This window comes from Chelonus insularis, unplaced genomic scaffold (genome assembly GCF_013357705.1).
Source record: "Chelonus insularis isolate UGA/USDA-ARS -01 unplaced genomic scaffold, ASM1335770v1 contig_133_pilon, whole genome shotgun sequence".
NCBI classification, from domain to species: Eukaryota; Metazoa; Arthropoda; class Insecta; order Hymenoptera; family Braconidae; genus Chelonus; species Chelonus insularis.
This window is the reverse complement of record NW_023276374.1, coordinates 305,577-326,428: the sequence shown is the minus strand read 5'-3', so window position 1 is coordinate 326,428 and position 20,852 is coordinate 305,577. Positions and strand designations below refer to the sequence as shown.

At 30.1% G+C, this 20,852-nt stretch overlaps 2 protein-coding genes across 9 annotated transcripts; both read right to left on the bottom strand.

Annotated features, from left to right (window-relative positions):
* Nucleotides 1-246: 246 nt before the first annotated feature.
* On the bottom strand, nucleotides 247-6,855 carry ca (claret). Its single transcript, XM_035095271.1, has 4 exons — nucleotides 6,660-6,855; nucleotides 6,266-6,338; nucleotides 5,728-6,158; nucleotides 247-5,666 (listed from the first exon to the last, which is right to left on the bottom strand). The coding sequence occupies exons 3-4, from the start codon at nucleotides 6,147-6,149 to the stop codon at nucleotides 575-577; spliced, it is 5,514 nt and encodes a 1,837-aa protein (XP_034951162.1). The 5' UTR covers nucleotides 6,150-6,158; nucleotides 6,266-6,338; nucleotides 6,660-6,855; the 3' UTR covers nucleotides 247-574.
* Nucleotides 6,856-7,762: 907 nt separating this feature from the next.
* dia (diaphanous related formin 1) lies at nucleotides 7,763-20,537 on the bottom strand. Of its 8 annotated transcripts, none has more exons than XM_035095324.1 (10): nucleotides 20,183-20,537; nucleotides 19,474-19,538; nucleotides 13,442-13,624; nucleotides 13,054-13,352; nucleotides 12,894-12,914; nucleotides 10,557-12,495; nucleotides 10,009-10,428; nucleotides 9,695-9,938; nucleotides 8,207-8,288; nucleotides 7,763-8,033 (listed from the first exon to the last, which is right to left on the bottom strand). In XM_035095324.1, exons 2-10 carry the CDS (start codon nucleotides 19,492-19,494, stop codon nucleotides 8,012-8,014), a joined length of 3,231 nt encoding a protein of 1,076 aa, XP_034951215.1. In that variant the 5' UTR covers nucleotides 19,495-19,538; nucleotides 20,183-20,537; the 3' UTR covers nucleotides 7,763-8,011. The 8 variants fall into 8 exon arrangements, with proteins under 8 accessions (XP_034951215.1, XP_034951217.1, XP_034951218.1 ...); XM_035095326.1 differs by lacking the exon at nucleotides 20,183-20,537 and adding an exon at nucleotides 20,008-20,119; XM_035095327.1 differs by lacking the exon at nucleotides 20,183-20,537 and adding an exon at nucleotides 19,950-19,993.
* Nucleotides 20,538-20,852: the final 315 nt, after the last annotated feature.

Below are 20,852 nucleotides of genomic sequence, written 5' to 3'. Positions count from 1 at the left end.
AAATACAATTTCATTAACTCAATATTTATAATAATTGCATATATCGCACAGGTAAATTTTTATTTTTGACGATTTTTCTTTTGTCTAAAACAACTAATTATTATATGATGTATAATCTTCTTCATCTTTTATATAATCACTATCATTTTGAGATATATTATTAAGAAATTTGTGTGACTATAATGTGCGTTTTTTTCTTTGAAAGTTACTTTACATAAATTTTTAAATATTATTTACTTTTGAAAAGAGAAAAAAATTAGCAATTAAATATAAGTCACACTATTTTGTAATCATTTGAAATTTAAGTATTAATGACTTTCATCTACCAAAAAATTCTATATTCAGTCAAAACTCTTTTCATTTGATATTTTACATAAAATTTTATATTAATTTATCATTGGAACATATATATTTATATATTTATATATATATATGTATACTTTAGTGACTAAGTCACGCTATAATTATAATCACTTTTGAAAATTTAACACAAAAAAATTGATTTCAATTTCGTCGAGAGTAAAGAAGGAATTCTTTACTTATTAATTTTTAAACCAAACTTATATAAACACTTCTACCTATCCATGAGATTCTTAGCAACTGTCTGAATTGCTTGTGGGACGCATCGCGGGCACATAATCTCTATTTTATTATTGCACACTTGACTCAACATGTTTCCCAGTGTTTGTGCAGTACATGGAAGTGACATTTGTTGCGACATAAGTAGCTCAGCTTCCATATTAGGTATAATTTCTGATTGATAAACTGAAAGTGGAAAATGATGACCACAGGTAAAAACAACTGTATCTTCATTATTTTCTAAAAAATTCGAAACTTTTTCTGGATCTTTTATATGAATATAAGGACGAGGATCACTTGCTTTTGACGATATTACTCCAATAATTCCTTCCATCATTTGTTCCGCACTTTTGTTTTCTTTGAATCCATAATTAATTAGAGAAGATCCATAATTTTTTGCAGTAAGCATTGAAAATAGCTCTATATACTCTAGTGCAGGCTTTTTCTCACCAATATGATCAAGTAGTAAACTACAGACTTGAAGACAAAATTTTGTAGACAAGTGATCAATAATAGTATAATTTTTACTTTCTATACCATTTTTATTTGGGTCTGTTTTATCATTTACTTGGTTTTGACAAAAAATAAGCAAACCTAGAGGATAGTAAAGTTTATTAATATTCTCTGTTAATAACTGCTCCAAGACATCCATAGGAAAATGATTTTTAATCCAAAAATCGAAGATTGTTTGTAAAATTTGTCGTAAAACTTTTTGCATACTTTCCTCAATTTCATTGATGTAAAATTTAATAATTTTAGAGGCATCAACGATAATAGCTTTCATTTCATTTGAAGATTCTTCTTGTTCGTTATGTTCTTGGCAATTCATTTGCATAGTTCGATTGTTATTGTTAATATTTTTATCTTCATTATTTAAATCATTATTAAATGACTCTTTGTTCGATAAAAGAACTGGTAAATCATTATCATTATCTAAAGTATCTTCAGTGAGATCAAAAGAAATATCATAACTCTTTGTGTCTTCACAAAGTTCTTCCGAGCCTCCTTGACAATCAAATGTATGTAATTCTTGTTCTAAAATATTAATACTGTCCAAGGACTTACTAATCGACATTTTAATCTTTTTCTTCGATTCATTCTCTTCTAGTGTATCAACTAAATTTTTTTCTACTTGCTTATCAAATAATTCCGTATTTTCTTTTAATTTCTCACACGATTTCTTTATCGTCTCATTACTTTCACGCGCGGAAGACATTAAAACAGTCTTGTAGTTCTCAGGATTGAGAGTTTTCAGTTGATAAGCCAAAGAAATTGAAAAGTTTTGTTCGAGTAAAGCAAGTTTTGCTCTTGCTTGATAATTTCCAAGTTCATCACATTTTTCCATTATTTTGCCGGCATCGTAAAGTCCATTATATTGTTCCAATACATAATGAAGAGTTAATTCACCTGCAGATTTTTCAATTAGGCTTAAAGGATGAATCTTGCGTGCTAATGGAGTAACGTCATAACTTTGATATGTGATGATTGGCGTAGGGATACTTGGAACTTGAGTAGGTGTGTCCTGAACCACGTGTGTTCCATGCGGAAGTCTTACTACTCGTTTAGATGATTTAATAAAACCAAGTTTCTCTGTAACATTTCCTGATTCTTTGGTAGGTGGTCGACCTAGTTGAGCGATACTTGAAGATCCCCAGGCTAAAACGGTTCCACCGGGTTGAATGGCAACTGTAAACTCACATCCACAGCAAACGCGAACCGCCTTGATGACTCTGTTGATCTGATCTCGTTTTCCATTAGAATTATCATCACTTGAATTGATAATTAATTTTTTTTCCGAGTTTTCTGCGCCTCCAGCTGATTGTCCACTTCTAGGAGGAATCTGAGCAAGCAAAGAAACTGGATTATAAGTTAAGGGAGTTGGAATAGTAATATCTTTTCTTGATCCATTACCAATCTGACCATCTACATTTCTTCCCCAGCAATAAACAGTACCGTCCTTGGTTAAAAGAGCAGAATGATGACATCCAGTTGATATTTGAACGATTCTGCCTTGTACCAAACTTGTATCAATACAAATTGGTCTTAAATGAGTTTGAGCTTCTTCTAAAAATCCTAAATTTATATCTCGAAGACTAACACTTATTGGAACATTGGGACAAGTCAGCTTTCTCTCATTTACTGTTTTAATTGCAAGCTTTTCTATTGAAGATAATTTATCATTACAATCTACATCATCTGAATCAAGTATGTCTTTAGCGTTCTCTACTTCAGATTCCAGTTCTTCAAGGCTTTCAGCATGTTTCTCGGCAGCAGCTTGGAATTCTGCCAATTTATTCTTTTTTTGTGTAAGAGTTTGAAGCCGGAGGACTTGAGGACTGGATCCCCAAGTGTACAATTTATTTGATGAGCTCACAGCAAGATTATGAAAATATCCAGTTGCTATATCAGTGATGGGTTCAGGTATTAAAGAAATAGCTTGAGGAATTGAAGATTTAATATTATTTCCGGTTCCTAATTGTCCAAAAATATTGCAGCCAAATGAATAAACAACTCCTTCAACTGATAAAGCTAATGTATGGGCATGTCCAGCAGCAATTCCACGTATAATAACTCCTAAAAGTGCTGTTACAAGTGTAGGAACATTTTTTCTTTGAGTATTTCCATGTCCAAGTTGTCCATGAATACCCCAACCCCATGTAAAAATTCTTCCATCTATTGACAAGGCTACTGAGTGATACTGACCAGCTACTGCATCAACAATAATTTCCTGAGCTAGAGAAGTAATTAATTCTGGGTGTGGACTTTGTAAAACTCGTCCAAGTCCCAATTGTCCATATTGACTGCCACCCCAAGCATAAACTCCATTGTTAGTAACAGCCAAAGTATGACAGCGACCACAGGAAACACTTAAAACTTCCATTTCTAAATTTTTAAAAATATTAATAGCTGTTGGAAGTCCATATCTCAATATAGTTGGACCTGTACCAAGACATCCTTGTACTGAATTACCCCAGGTATAGACATTACCATTTCTAATTAAAGCTACATGACCATAACCAGCTGCTAAAAGTCTTCTTTTAAAATCTACATTTGGTAGTACATCAGTAAACTTCCTTTCAATATCTGGAAGATGTAATTTTTCAACTAACATAGGATTGTGTTTCAACACTGGCGATCTCTTGTTAATTAAAGTCAGTAAAATCATTATAAATGTTTCAAATATTTCTTCAACGAGACAGCCATTTTCTTCTAGCATATCTGAAGAATCTAGAGAATCGCACTGACTTGATTGTGAACTATGTGACGTGGTACGACGTCGTGAACAATATCTAACGAGTAATGGTCTAAAAGCTGGATTTGTAGGATCATAAAGAGTTACAAGACGTTGAAGCACAAAAGTTTGAAAGTCGGAAAGATTAGAGAGAACAAATGTCATATGACTTCGAGCTAAAAAAGGTGTTGATAACATTGCTTGTAAGAGACCTGGCTCACTAATACAGATTAAAAGTCCATATTTAGTGTGAAGAGGGGAAATTGAGCAACTTGGAGTATTGTAGGGTTGAATAGTTTTGATGAGAGTCTCGAGCACTTGTGCATAAAGCCCTCTCTGAGTGGCTAAATGATGAAGCACTTTCCAGAGACATGTTTGCCCAACAACATCAACAACCCACCGTTCGTCGTAAAAAGTATTTTTAGATAAAAACATTAAGAAATCTTTATGTAATGTATTGGCTTCTTGGGGCGATGCGCGAAGAATCAATTCACTGAATGCAAAGACTGTGAGATTAGATAAGTGAATTCTGGTAGTTGTTGTGAGTTCAATGACTGCTGGTGGTGATAAACAATAATTTAAACATCTTAATAATTTAGCAGTATGACCATTCGCCGCCGTCTTCAATACGCCTTTCAGCAGTCTACATTTTGATAGTTTATATAACATTGCCGCTTCGTGAAATTTGCTATTCGTTAAATGAATATCACCAGCTGCCTCAAATAATTGAGGAACATTTAATCCGAAAACAACACCTATACGTGCTGCTCTTTCAATATTGCTCTTATTACTTAAAGCTAATTCTATAAAAACATTCAATAAAGGCCTTCTTAAAACAATTTTATAAATCCCATAATTCGTTACTATTAAACAAGTATCAAATAAAGGTAATTCAATATTTATATCTTCAATTTTCGTTGGTAAAATCTTTATTTCTTCTTTGGAATTTTCTTCAGACTCCTTGTATTCTGTTGTACGATAGATATTTATAATAATTTCGTGTGAATCTTCAAATTCGAAACGCCCTATCATTGCTTCTGGATTAAATTCAGATTCATCACTAATTTTGGTTTCAGATAATGGGCAGGAAATAATTGAGAGAGATCGTCTATTTGATCCAGTAATAAAAAAAAATCGTTGAGTAAGTAAAATGTCTTTACAGACATGTGGCATTTTATACATATGGAAGGGAACTATAGAAATATCTGTGCCATGGATTGTGATATGATTTGTGCTAACGCAATAGGCTGTATAAAGATGTTGACCTTGTCTAGTATATTGTGGAGATAAAAGAATGTCTTCTAAAAGAGGTTCCAATATAAGTGAATCTTTGCCCTTAGATGATAATTTTGGAGATGATTCTGACAATATTTCTTCATTTCCACTGCTACTACTACTGTCTCGACGTGGTTGAGAATTTATTGCATTTTTAGTTCGACTTTCGGCCAACTTTTTTCTCAAAATTGTTAATTTTTCTACAGACAGTTGTTTAAGACCTTGAAGACGTGACCGTGTCTGTGGCAAAGATTTTGTATCATCATTGAATCGATCAAATTGTGAAGGAAGAAATGACGAACATGCTCTTTCGTTGTTTGAAGAAAAAATACAACCATTCGAACGTTGTTCTAAAATTATTCTCCATTGTTGTTGAGTTTTACTTGTTATTAAAAGAGAAACTATTTCTAAACTATTATCTTGGCAGATATGAAGACTCGATATACTGCCATTAACACGAGTAGAATCGATCCACTGACCATTTTCTAAATTTATAAAAATGATCTCACCTTCTTCTGTTCCTATTATTCCTATGTGACTGCATTGAGTTACTCCTTGCCACCAAGTTAATGCACGAGGTCTGAAAACATGTGTTTCATTTTTAATAATATTTTTGTATAAATATTATTTCTTTAACTTACCGAGAAAAGGAAGACTGATGATCAATGATAGATAAAGGAGTAATATCATTCGTAGACCATTTGTGATCTGTTACATGTTGATCATCTAATAATGCTAAAACTGGAATAATATATAGAGATCCATCTATACAGGCTGTTAAAAGCCATGAACCAGTTAGATCAAAACAGAGAGCAGAAATAGCTTGGTTTGGAGCACGAAACCATGGTATCCGCTTAATAAACGGTAAATGATTAGAATCAGGTTGATAAAAAAGACCTATATCTGAATGTCGAGTGGTGAACGCTAACAATTGTCGTTTTCCAATTTCGCAGCGAGCAGAGAGAAGAATTTCTGTTGCTTTGATTAGGCATTTCAACTCGAATAAATTATCATCCTCCAAATTTATCACAGGCTTAGTATCATTTTCTATTTTCTCGGCCATCACTTGTTGCTGTCAAATTAATTGTAAAAATGGCTTGTTAATAATTTTGTATTCAATTAATTGAAAATTTTTAATTCTGATTGATAAATTTATTAGTTTTATGGAAAATTACTTACTAGTTAATATCGATAATTTCAGAAAATTATTAATACCCTTTGTGCCCATATTTTCCGTTGCACTGAATCACTTCTGTAAAATAAATCAGATAAATAAATATTATTATCATTACACTATTTGAAGCTGCAATTATTTTTTCATTACAATGATAAGAATAAAAGAATCAAATGAAGAGTCGAATCTTACGTTATTTTATACCATTGTAATTTCATTATTTATAATTTATCAATATAAAATCTTGTATGTGTTTATAAATATTCAGGTTATTTTTATGTTTACTGTGTACATATATACATTATTATTACTGACACTAAATATAATTATTAAGTTTCAATAAGTGAAAAAGTTATTTTCATCTTCAGTACGTATATTTACACTTAAAAATTTTCTAACCTCGTCTTTGTTGAATAATCACTTTCCATTATTTTAAATACAAAAAAATACTGTATCTAAAGATAAATTGATATGTTGACTCATTAGAATGAAAGTTAATTATTTTTTTCTATTAAATAAACAAGTTTAATGATCAAAAATTTTATCCAACATCTTTATTTTTTTTTAATCATTTTCCGAGATCCGTTTTAATCAGTAGTTGGTACGAACACAAGAAGGTGGCGATGGTCAAAATTTCTACGCATGCGTAAAACGATAAATATTTATAAAAACATTGATGCTCTAATTAGTGAAGATAATGAATGAAAAAATAGATTTGTAAGGTATATAGGCATCATTTATAAATAAAACAGAATATCATAGTTATTGAAAATGGTCGTATTTTATTTGTAAATATTTACAAAATTATTTCTTTAGATGTATTGGTGAAACAATACATTGTCAATTACAATTTTATTTTTTTTTTGTAGCAAAAATGTTTTATTTTCATTTGTAATTGGCACTAATTGTTAATATAATTGAACGATTACTGGATTTTTGTTGTAATAAATATGATTGAACAATTGCTTAATTTTTAAAATATTAAATGAGACTACGCCAATGGTTGAAAAATGAGTACAATTATTGAAATTTTTTATCAGATAAACGTATTTTTCTATATTTTAAATAAATTGTGTTATTATCATAACATTTATGAATGAATATGTTATTTTATTTCTTATTTATCTTAATATGTATTAACAAATTGCAATATGTACAATATTACTCTTCTCTGTAAAAATTCGAAAATTCTTAAAAGAATAGTAACTGTATAAAAGTTAAAATGAGCATTTATTATACTCACTAGGATAATTAATTACATTTTTTTACTGTTTATTAGGAAATAATCAACTAATTATCAATTGCGTTTTGTTGCTTTTCATAACTTTAAAAAGAATCTTCAAAAATTCAAATATACAGAAAGTAAATGTTTAATACAATTTAAAGTATAGAAAGATTCTCAATATATAAAAATAACAATTTACATGTTTAAATGTACAAAATAAAGTAAATGCAAGATGAAAAAATATAATAAATCATTTTGTACAATATAATAGGCCATAATTAATATAAATTGAAATAAGTACCTAATTCAGGTAAATCATATCAATTTTTATGATACAAGATCACTTTAATAATTATATTGAATAATATAAATCTGAATGATAATTTTTAAAAGTGTCTCTCTTAAAATCAATACAAGGAAGACATTGTCTGGCATTAAGTTATTTTGTTAATTATCATAATAAACCTTCTTGATTGTATAAAACATCACAGCTAATTGTTGAACGGAGACAAAGCCTTACTACATGCTACGCAGAGCCCAGAAGTTCCCTACAAAACAAACGAAGTCCTGTTAAAATTAATCAAAAAATTAAAATTAATGTTTTCGTTACAAAATTGAATTACAGAAAGATTGGAGCTAGAGCTGGTAGTTTAAATAGAGAAATTAAAAGTTTTCCAATAAAGTAATTACTTAATAGAGCATTTAAGTAATCATTACTTACGTAGATAATTCTCGTCCAATTAATCCAGTTCCTACAAGTCCTGTTCTCGATCGACTTCGATTAAGTTGAGCACGTCTTTCTGCTGTAATAGATAGATTATGATAAAAATTGATTTTAATATCATTTCATTTTAATAATTAATCATGATTACAATTAGATTAATTAGAATAGCAACAAAAATTAGGAGTGTCTAGAATTAAAAAAATCGATTTATAAATAATAGAGTAAAATTTATTAGCACAAAATGCATAAAAATAATGAAGTCTTTGATTTTTTTCTAATACAACAATTATCATGCAAAAATTATAAAAGCATTGTAAGAAAATTGAAAAAAAATCTCTTCGAAGTAGTTTGAATTAATGTCACTTAAACTCATCTGAATCACAATAGTAATAATTTTTTTTATTATTTCAAAGAACTCTTTACTTGTGATACAAGATTGCAAGATCATTGTCATCACCTTATAATTTATTATATTTTACAAGTGATACAGACGGTGAACCCTGAGTCTTTGACTTGTGCCAGAATTTCTATCGTCTCTTTTCGCTTGAAACATTAACCAAACGTTTAAAGTTTGATTCTTTGTTGGGAGATAAAAATTATATACGTTCTGAGTATTTAAGTGCTAAATTGACACGTTCTTTGTTAATCTCTGATGATTTATCATTTATTAAAAATTCATGATTATTATTTACTTGATAGGAACTTAAAAGTTCATTTGGTAATTGAAAATTTAAATGACCGTTATTTATTTTATGATTTTCATTGCGTATTAAAAATAAAAAATCATCACTTTTAAATAAGACTTTGTATTGATTTTGATCAGAAATTTTAGAAATATTTTTTTGGCGAATTTTTCGGTTGATTTTCTTCACGAGTTTTTATAGTTAATGAACTAACAACAGCATCGCATTTATCAAAAATTTGTTACATTGTTGTTTTGGTTGAGTTATCAATACGTCTTTTTTTAGGTATTGTACCGGTATAATTTGTAAGTAACGTGTTGTTATCAATCAATTGAACAGTAACCGTCGATTTATCTAAATAATAAATTTCATTATTAATAGTGTTCTGAAAATTTTTGAGTAATTATTTTGTTAATATCTCTTTTAAAAGTTGAATGAAGAAAAGGAGAAGAAGAATTTGAATAAACGTCAATATTTTTTAATCGAGTTTGAGTTTTTTTAAATGCGTCAACTCGTTCAACAATATTAACGCGTTTTGGTGCTTGGCAAGCAATATTTAATAATTGGTTTTTTAATTCTTCATGATTGTCTTCAGGTGTAGAAAAGCAGTAAGGTAGAGATTTTGACGCAAAAGCTGGTGATATTAATTGATCATTGTTATGAAGATAAGTTGTAGAGAAAGAATATAGTTGCTGAGGATTAGGTCGTGCTAATGATCCATCAAAAAGCTTAGGAAATTCAGTAGGATTCCACCAAATGACTTTAGTTGCCTTGCTTTTACTCCTCACAAGTTTAAACTTACCACCGGCGACTCGATTTTGGCGTTTTCGTCGTTGATCAGGTCGACTAAAGGCAGATCCAGTTTGTAATGCTTCCATCAAACTATCCATTACTCCTTCCTGCGTTTCGTGGGCATTCATGTCAACGAGCGCACGTTTTCGAGCTGCACGAGCCGCTCGTTCAGCCTCTGCTTTCTCTCGAGCTTCACGTGCTCTTCTTTGCTTCTCTTCACCTTCTCGCATCTTGAGAATCTCTTTTTGTGCTTGCTAAAAAATCAAAAAACGTTATTGGTCGTGAAGTTGTATGTTTCATTAATTGATTTTTTTTCTAACTTACCTGAAAATCATCTTTAAATTTTTTAATGTCTCCGAAAAATTCTTCTATTGTATATTTTTGCTTGTCAAAGGCGAAGAAGTCAGAAATATCACTATATAAGGTGTCCATATTTTTAAACATATTATGCATTACTTCGTAAGATTCTCGAGCCCTTTTAGCAAACGGAGTCATTATTTCATTGAATTTATCGTGATCACTTTGTGGAATTTTTGAATTGGATAAATCTTGTTCTAAGTTTCTTATGTTAGCATCCATTTGACGTAGAGTTCGTTGAATATTTTCTAATGACACTCGACTTGCTCGATCTACGTGGGATAATTCTTCTATAAAGTTAAGGCACTCGGGGAACTTTCTCTCAATCGTGTCTACTAAGTAATGCATGAGTGTTTCCTTGTTTTCCACGTCTTTTGTACTTGTTAACTACCAAAACATTGACAAGATAATATTTTTATTTTCAAATAAAATAGACAAATTTATTGAGAAACAAATAATAGTAAAAGTAGATGATAATTTATTTATTTTTTAAAAAATAATAACAAATAGCTTACCTTAGCAAGAAAACTAATTTCAAAGCCAAAAGCTTGTCCATTTCGTGATCCTGAATTCATATAATTTCCTAATAGAAGAATAAGCTCTAAAATTCTGGCGAATTTTTTACTATTTTTTACTTCTTCACAAGCAGCAGTGCCAGCTACAATATCCGGTTTGACATCTTGAACAAGTTCTTCATATTTTAACATAAAACTCAATGATCTAAGTCTAGGTAACAGTCTCTTAATAGTCGATATCGTAACACAAAACTGTTCGGCTTCAGTTAAATCATCAAAGCAGTCCTTATATTGCTGTAATTTATTTAATTGATCGGGTGGAGGTAGATATTGAATTAATCCTTGTAAAACATTATCGTCAATAACAGGACCCTCACATCTCAGTAAACAACTCTTGACTTCTTCATGAGTCATATGTTTTAAAGTTCCATTTAATAATATTAAAATATTTTGTGCAACTTTAGAATCCAATACTTTGAGATCTTTTACTTTTTTGGTTGACGAAGATTTATCAACAACATCGTCAATTTTTTTAGTAGGTGGCTTAGACGAGAATTTTTGTGCTAATCCATTTAAAATTTCAGGACTAGCAAGCTTATCTTCTTGAACTTTGACCCAAAAAGACTTTTCATTCAATTTATGAGGAAGAATTGCTTTCCAATTGGCTCTTTTTAAAGGTCCATCAACTTCCCACTTCTTCTTAGGTTTTAATCCATAAGGAAGAGTATCTAAATTATTTGCCATAGATAATTTAATTCCTCCTATTGGTGGAGGTGGTGGTCCCATACCTGGCATAGGTGGTGGTGGAGGTCCCATGCCTGGCATTGGTGGCGGAGGTGGTCCACTGATGCCTGGCATTGGAGGTGGTGGTGGGCCACCCATTCCAGGCATCGGTGGTGGTGGTGGACCTCTTGTACCTGGCATTGGAGGCGGAGGAGGTCCAGCCATGCCTGGAATTGGCGGTGGAGGAGGTGGTGATACTCCAGATAATTTCGATGAAATTCCAAGCTTTGCTCCTCCTGCTTCTAACTCTCTAATTTTATTTTCTGCATGTTGAAGCTTTGCTTCGGCTTCTTGTTTACTAGAAATTGCTTCTTCTAACTTTTGAGACATCTCTACTAATCGTCTTTCTTCTTCTGCTCGTGATTTTTCTACTAAAGTATCTATGAGTGGCTGTACATCAATCTGAAATCGTTTAGTAGCGCTAAAATCTGGATCACAACCCGATCTGTGTAAAACTATTTGGGAAACACACTCTTCAATGAGCTTATAATATGCAGGCCTGACTAGTGCATCATCTCGAATGAAAAGAAGGTGCTGGAGTATTGATAAAAAATATGGTTCAGCCATGGTGTCCATCACCATGTTTTTCACTACTTCAAAGCAGTCATTTACGTCATCTAATTCAAGTCTTACATTATCAAAACGTTGAACAAATTCTTCATAATCTTCTTCTTTATAATCATTAAAAATTTTCAAATGCCTCGCTAAATCTTCAGATTCATCATTTTCTAAAGTTTCCAAAATATTTGATAACCCTACTCTCATGACTTCATTTCGCAAGTGTAATCGGAAATCTAAATCTTCAGCAGATGATATAATTGAATTGATTAATTGTAAACAAACGACTCTTAAATTCTCATTTTGCTTATTCATCAATCCTTGAACAATTGGTTGAAATCTCTCGCGTCCCTTAAATTCTCCATTCATGGTTATTGCATCAAGTACTTTCTTGTGACTGTCGCTTGAAATGAGACAAACAGCACCGAGAAGTTTCACTGCCTCATACATGACTGACGGCTTACTAGGTTCCAATGAGCGTGCGACAATCGTCAGTGCTTCGTGATGTGCCAGCATCTCTTTTATTCCGACCGTATTGTTCATTATTGCCTTCAGACAACGAATACATTCATACTGTATTCGTTCGTATCGATTGTCACTAAATAAAAAAATATCGATATATATATGTATATATATATAACATGAAGTATCTACTGAATTTTGTAATTTAAGTCTAAAAAAAATAGCCGTGCAAATTCAATAGCATAATAACACAAGAAGAAAAAAATTACTATCAATAAGGTATTTTTTTTTTTTTTGAAAGCAAATTTTACATATTGTATTCGAATGTAAATAAAATTTTTAATAAAAAAAAGTGAAATAGCAAATTTTCTATATATAGCATTATTAAATTATAATTTTTTTCTTTTAGTATAATAAGAATAATTGATATACTAATTAGATTAAAGCAATAATTAATGCTGAAAACTGGTTGACAAAAGGCTATTTTACGTTATTTTAAGCTCAACTATGTTTTTATATTTATTCATTATTTACCTATCAAAATGTATAGATGCACTGCCAAGTAAATTGAATATAAAAAACATTACTATTAGAATAAATATCATGAGCTTTTTTTCATCATCTTAAATATAAGTTATTATACCGAGAACAATAAATTACATTTATGTTTTTTTTTTCAAAAAAAAAAACTTACTTTCGATAGCATTCATTGAGAGTTGCGAGAACTTGTTTAAGTCCTACGGTTCCAAACTCCTGGACCCAACTCAGGGGGTTATTTGTAAGAGCGATTCTCAATGATTCAACACAGCTATAAATTTTATTAACGCTGAGATCAGGCTGAGCAAGATATTGAATGTAATCAGCAGGTTTATCGAACTTGGATCGATTTTCTTGGATGCTACCCTTATAATGGAGTACCAGCATCTCTTTTTTCTTTGTTTCTGGCTGCTGTCTCAAGGGTTCTTTTTTCTCTTCCGTTAGATTCATATTTGCCTAAATTTAAAAGTATTATTAGTTAATTTACGTTTATAACAATTAGCTATTTTACTCGTAATAAGAGTTCTTTTACATTAAAAACTTACCAGCATCTTTTCAAATCTATCGTTCACCGTCTCCTCATCCATTCTTTCGATAATCGACCTCTGTTGTTCAATTTCATCAAAATCATCGCCAGAGTGAGGTCGGGGAATGGTGTTGAAGCCAGATCCAGTTCTTACACCGCCCCCACGACCAGACTTTTTTGGCCGGCCGAACCATGTGTCTAACTGAAAATATAAAAGACACGTTATTTATTTATTTAATAACTTTTTTAACTTACAGATGATTCACATCTAAAAGTGTTTAGATTTTTATCCATTTATTTTTAAAAAGGGAAGCAAAGTGAAAAGAGCTCAAAAGAAAGAAATTTTTTTCTATAATCTCATTCATACAATTGTTTATGAATCCGTTGACAACCAATTGTGTAACTTACTGTCGTGAAATTTTTACACTCAGTAAAGATCACTCAGGACACTCACAAGTCAGTCATTGAGCAATGGAAATTCTTTGAATGTTCAGAATACAATACAGTTTAAACTTTCATATATGCACCCTCCTCTCTTTATATCGTTAAAAATTATTACACATCACTTGAAAGGTATTGTAAATATCCGGAAATAAAGTAAAAATCAATATTTTATAAACATTAATTAATATCAAAAACAAGTTAATTTATCATAATATATACACTTCAAATTATAGCCAATGATTAACTGCATTAAAAAATTCTAAACATTCAGAAATAATAAAAAAATCCATTAAAAGTAATTTATAAACACAAAGAGTTAATATGCAATATACTTCCAACTAAGTTGATAAATATTAAACAATAAATGTCATTTGAAGGATGATGTTTGTTTTAAAGACCACATGAAGTATCATGACTGCAAAAGAATTTTAAATAAGAAAAAATATGGTTAAAAATGACTTTGGGGTATTGATGTAAGGTATCATATAATAAATTATAGTGAAATAGTCATTAGTAATTCAGCGAGAGATTTAAACCGACACTTGACTTATTGGGAAGACAATAGGTAAAATCGTGATACAATACACTGGTCTATTTATCTTTTAATATCGGTACGCCGTCGATCATACGCATGATAATTTTGATTGAGCAATAAACAAACAATTATTGTAAAAGATACATTGAAAGTAACGCTGGCGCCACAAATTAATTCTTTAATAAAATACTTAGAGATTAATTAGATGTTCTGAATGCGAATGTGTTCTTTTTGCTCACAACATTGAAAAAAATTCCTTGTGAATCAGATGGCCTTGTGCTACAATCGTTTTATTTTATATATTGTCGTCAATGAATTAAAAATAATTTTCTAAATAAATAATACGTCACGGCTGCATTTATCTTCTTGCCAAATTTATTCTCATATGTTAAAAGTTACTTAATGTTGTAATATATGTAATAAAAATGATTTTTTTAATTCAATTATTAAAATCTCACCCATTCTGTAATCATGATGATAATATGTTAATAATACACTGTACACTTATTAATATGAAAGTCTTATAAAACATTGAAAATTTTGAAAAAAAACTTTTTATCCTATTTTTGCACTCGATTAATTGTCATTAATTTTTATAAAAATTTTGCAGAATAATGCATATTTTTTATTATTTTAACTGTTTTTTATGAAACCAATATTATTTCTAAAGTATGTTATCACTTTGGTTATTATTATTGAACTGTCATACTGCTTTATCATTAAAGAAACACAATTCTTCATAAAATTATTTATATCATTAAAATTCATGGTTTATATGAAATAAATGAAAATATTTTTGTAATTTCTAATGATGTCTTCTGACCATGTCTTATCACTAAAATTATTATTTTTATCTAATTGTCACAATTTTCAGCCTAAATTTTATTAAAAATATGATCATTATTCATCATTATTACGATGATGGTTCGGTTATTTTTAACAATGACTGCATGGTTGTTTGCACGCAACGCGGATACATTTCCGTATCAATAATAATCGTATTAAACGATAATTAATTATCCAAAATCACTTATTAATCTCCATGCAACACTCTTGTAAAACTAACACAATTATACTCGTGACATTCCATTTATTTAAATTTCAAATTCGTACAGAATAAATACTCTTCATGTTTAATTAATTAAAAAAGCAATTAATTTGCTTGATTTTTGAATTTTTATCACAGTAATATTAATGAAATATTTTTTTAAAAATTATATTTTATTGGAGAAAAATTTCAATCAGTGAATTAATTGGAATTGAAATACTCCTTTAAAGAAATGTTAAAACTTCAAGCGGGGTCAGTTCCGCATACACGAAAGGTCCAAGAGAGACTGGTTGATCGTTGAAGCTTGGTTGGTGGCAAGCGCAAAACGCTTCCTCTCTCTGTTTTTCTTTCAATATCGTGTAGGAGTCGAGTCTCGTCAACAAGTCGCTGTCAAGACTCTACTCTCAATCTACACACTACAATAAGTACGTCTGCAAAATCGTGCAACAATCGTACGATAATGATAACCACAGTCAATGTCCGACAATCGGCCGATCCTTTTTCTTCACAATCCGCGGCATAAAGATAGTTTGATTGAGAACAGATATAAAGAACTTCTGAAACTCATCAGAATAAAATAAAGCAAATAAAATCTCCACAAGTTTCCTGAATACTCCTAAACTCCATTCTTTCATCTCTACAGTACCTCCTCCTCTTTCATTTTCAGTCTTCACGAGAATGAAGCAAACACCGTTTTCTTCGGCACGCTGCTTATCAGGAACGAGTTCAGCCGGCCTTAAACTCATGTGAATACCTGATGCTGTGGAATTTGCAACGGTTGGCTGTTGATAGTCGACATTACGAGGTCACATTGTATCATTGAATTCAATAAATATCCGGAAATCATTAGATATAAATTATAAGCAAGAATAAACTTGTTATGGAGCTCATAAAAAAGTACATGAACCTGTCAATTTTCATGTTACAAAAATATTAAGGCTCGTGGAAGAAATTAATGATGTTCTCTTCATTTAATTGTAGAAGACAAGAAGTTTGAAACGCTTGCTTGCTTTCATCCTCTCAAAATTCAATGTTTTCTCTTAGCAGTCAACGATGTGCAACCAATTGTTGATCATAATGTGGAACGAAGAGCCACAAGCCACCTGTTGTATGTTACGTATTGTTTAGAATTAGTTTAATCATTTCAAATCTATGAGAAGAATAGAAAGCATACGATTAAGTAGCTAATGCTGTACAAGCATACCTTGGTCCATGTAAGTTGAACTGAGAGTAAAGTCAACTAGAGAGAAGACTCCAAACGATAAAGGTCGATGAGGTAATCACTGATTGGCGTCATCGTACGGTTAACTCGGCACGCCTCTGTTGCAATGACTTTTTTGCTTGAACCGACTATCGAGAGTGTTTTTCACACCACACCCTCTTCTTCTATATCCATACCTAAATATTGCTCGTCTTGAATTCATTCACCATTTATCATTTTCATTATTTTCTTGCTTCTTCTTACTTCCTACTCGTTGGCTATTTTGTTTTTTATCATTTTCACTTTTCTTTTCTTTCTCTTTTTAATGATCTCTCGATATCTCTAGTAAAACTATATCTGTATCGCAAGATACAGCACGGCTAGATATTAATTTACACCAACGTCTTGAAGAGTGAAACTCATATTGCTTGAGAGAATTGATATATGTTGCATACTAGTAATACAATTAGATAATCTTGTTTTAAAGGTATTTTTTTTCATAATCCTGCAGGAATAACGTTGTAAATAGTATGATTAATGTCATTATTTACAAGATTTATTAGATCGTGTTGTATTACATTACAGTTATCGTGTTGTGATCATATATATTCGTATAATGTTTATCTTTTAATCACAAGACCGTTAACTAATTAGAATTTTTGACACTTTGTTTTACTGTACAGTAAAAATGTATAGTTTTCTTTTCCACTTCATGTAAATATACAACGAAAAATAGTAAATAATGATAGTTGTATTTCTGGAAAATTTTTGTTATTAAACTTTTCTCACTACAAAAGTAACTATTAAATATTGGAAATTTTTTGAACAGCTGTAAATTATTGTGTTATTGAGCAATAAATATTAATAACGTATTTATTGTAATAATTCAATTCTTATTATTACTACTTGAACATTGATTAAGTAAAATAATTGTGCAAAATATACTCATACGTCCTTGAAATAAAATGTAGAAGGACCGGTTTTTTTTGAGCTCATGTGACAAATATGGACATGGATGAACACTGACGTCAATTTTACACAAAGTAATCGGGATTGTTTTATCCATTTATTTTTATTTTCTTATTCAAATTTGTTTATAGATTAGTCAAGGCTATAATGAGCTCTTTTACTGATGTGATATCACAAAATACTCACTTTTTCGGATTTATACCAACTTTGACGTCTTTTAATCGACATTCCAGAATGCACTCAACGATTTTATATGTTAAAAGACCTTAGTTTGTTACTAAATGGTACGACGATAAATAACTGGAGCTCGTGTTACAATGTTAATGCGTACCAGCAACACTACCACGTGAGACAGTACAGAAACCTATTCGATATGTACACAAGGGCACACATTTGCACTTAATGCATTACATACAATGATAGAAACGAGTGCACCATGACGAATAGTACCGCTGTCTGTCGAACAGGTGGTCACCTGTAGATTCTATTTACTCATGCTATCATCCTAATCAATAGACCCTAATCATAACGTACTGAGATTAAATTCTTTTTGTTTATAATAATGAGTCCAATCTTTTGAAAATAAGTTCAGATAGTGGCTTTTCTTTGACTTTGAGCAGAATTTAATTCAATAAAATTATAAAAATATAATTGCTCAAGAAAAAAGTTAGATAATAAAGGAAAAGTTTTTTCCTCAGAAATTTTTCTTCCCTTTGTCGTCACTTATGTAAAGAAAAATGAATTATTACACTTTTATGAATGAACAAAATGATTTACTTGAAGTACTGTCTGATACTCTGGCTATCAGACTAAAGTGAAATGAAAATAGTTGAATAAAAAAAATCGAAATTTAGGTCTGTGATATAAATAGGCGAGATTGCAACCTTGGTATGGCGACCAAATCTCATTGTCGGCTTTACCGGAAATAAATTATATTTTTAAATTTTTGTACAAATTCATTAATTAAGAATTATATGTTGATAATTATGAGTTTAATGAGATAATTTTATTTCACTTTTAAATCCAACAAATTTCTAAAGAATTCAATGGGAATTCCAATAACTAGTTGTAGAAAGTGATAATGATACTACATAAAACCACATTATTTGATATGTGTAATAATAACAAATAACTTCTCTCAAATTCTCCACTATACGTTGTAAAATTTTTTTAGAATGAAGCAATTAATTATCTTATCAGAAAGATAAATAATCTGAAGAATTGTAACAATTTTTCTATCGATGTGGGTTATAAAATATTGATCTTAGTAGTAAGAATGGATAAATGAAGAACTGAATGAGAACAACGGCGATATAGATGATAAGAAAATGTGACTTGAATGTTGATACTTTTGTTAAATAAAATAAAATATATTAGTCATACATAATACTGTGAAGTCAATTGTACTAGAGAATAATACAAATAAATGAACTCGGACGAGTACGAAAAATGAAACTAGAAAAAGTGAAGAAAGAATACAAGTTCTTAAAGAAGAAGGTCAAGGATACTTGGAAGAGGTAAAGACCGAAGTTCCATACAAAAGTATTTCAATATCTTGCTTGAGGCTGCCTAAAACGTTCAACTATTACTATCAAATAATATTCATATACTCTAAATCAAAGAATTAAAGCTGCAAAGAAATTAGTACTAGAATCTTAGACGGTGATATTATCTATCTATCTATTTTAACTAATTTGATTAAAATGAACTTCTTTAAATTTCTTATCAAAAATGAGTAGAAATAAAGTGAAAAAACGAAGTAGATAGGTCAATGATCAAAGTGAGAACGGAGTTTATATAATGACAATATACGTAATAATATATTATAGAAATTATTTATGTGTGGAGACTCACAAAGCCAGTTTTATTTGCCATCTTCTACTTCTGCTATGGTTATCACCTTATAATCATGGCTTTTCCTGTAACCAAAGATACATAATTTGAGATAAAAATGATTTGTTTTCAATTGTTCTTCACTACTTGCATAATTTATAAGTAATTTTTATCAATATCATGCAATTTATAAACAAATTTTTTTGTAACAATTATTTGAAAATAATTTTCAACAGTTAAATTAAGATAAACCTTCATCTCGACTTGTTCCATTGATAAACTTGCGAATTTATATGAATATTCATTGAATCAAATTACCGTTAACAATACCATAAAATATTTTCTATTGTTTAGGTTTATTTGAGAAAGGTATTATATTTACATAACCTTAAAATCCAGTTATGTTCATCATTTACAATAAATAAAATTGAATTAAATAAAAATAATTATTCTTTGTTATAGGTTAGAATGATTAATATTGCATAATAATTATTTACTTTATAGTGGAAATTTTGGTAGTAGTTAAAATTATAGTCTCTAGCGCACTTCTTTTACCTGCGTTGATGAGTAAAAATATAAATTTCAGGTTATTTAATGGATTAAATAAATTATATTTCTAGTTTTCTAGAAAACTCATAGATACGTTAAAATGATGAACAATAAATTTTGAATGTTATGACATCATGTTTTCATTTAAGAATGACGCTATCTACTTTATTCATTTGCTTACCACTTTGAATTACATAAATGCTCTAACACTTATAACAGTTGTAATTCATTATTAATCCTATGAATGATTATTGTTTGGTAGTAATTACAAATTGATAAACACAAAATTTTTCAAAAACTGACAGATAAAACTTAAATACAATTCCCGGTTGTTCAGAATAGATGTGAAAATGACAGTTAAAATTGCACTATAAAAACTATGACTGGATTGTTTAGATGACTAAATAAATTATATGCAATGATAATAATAGCAGAGAAAACTTTTTAATTTATTGAATTATTGATGAATAATACTAATCTACAACAATACACAAATTCAATCAAACAATTCTATGGAAATGCTTGTTGCAATAGTGCAATATATAAATTTCACTAACGAGTGACAATCATAGAAATTGCTTTCAAAAGAATGTAGTACCAACATGACTACTTCTAATGTCTAGAGTCCCTCAAGAGAGAGTCTAGCAAGACGACGCCATATTGTTCGATTCCTGCCTAAAGTCCCATGAGAACTTAAGGGACTTTACTCTTGCCTGACCCTATCTTGCCAGACTCTACTAATGTCTGTCGTACGACGCCATCTATTCTTTTTTTGTGATATTTTTTAGCGCCTCTTATCAATTAAATTTCAATGAACTATAAATAACTTTGTGGTTTGAAACTTTGTTATG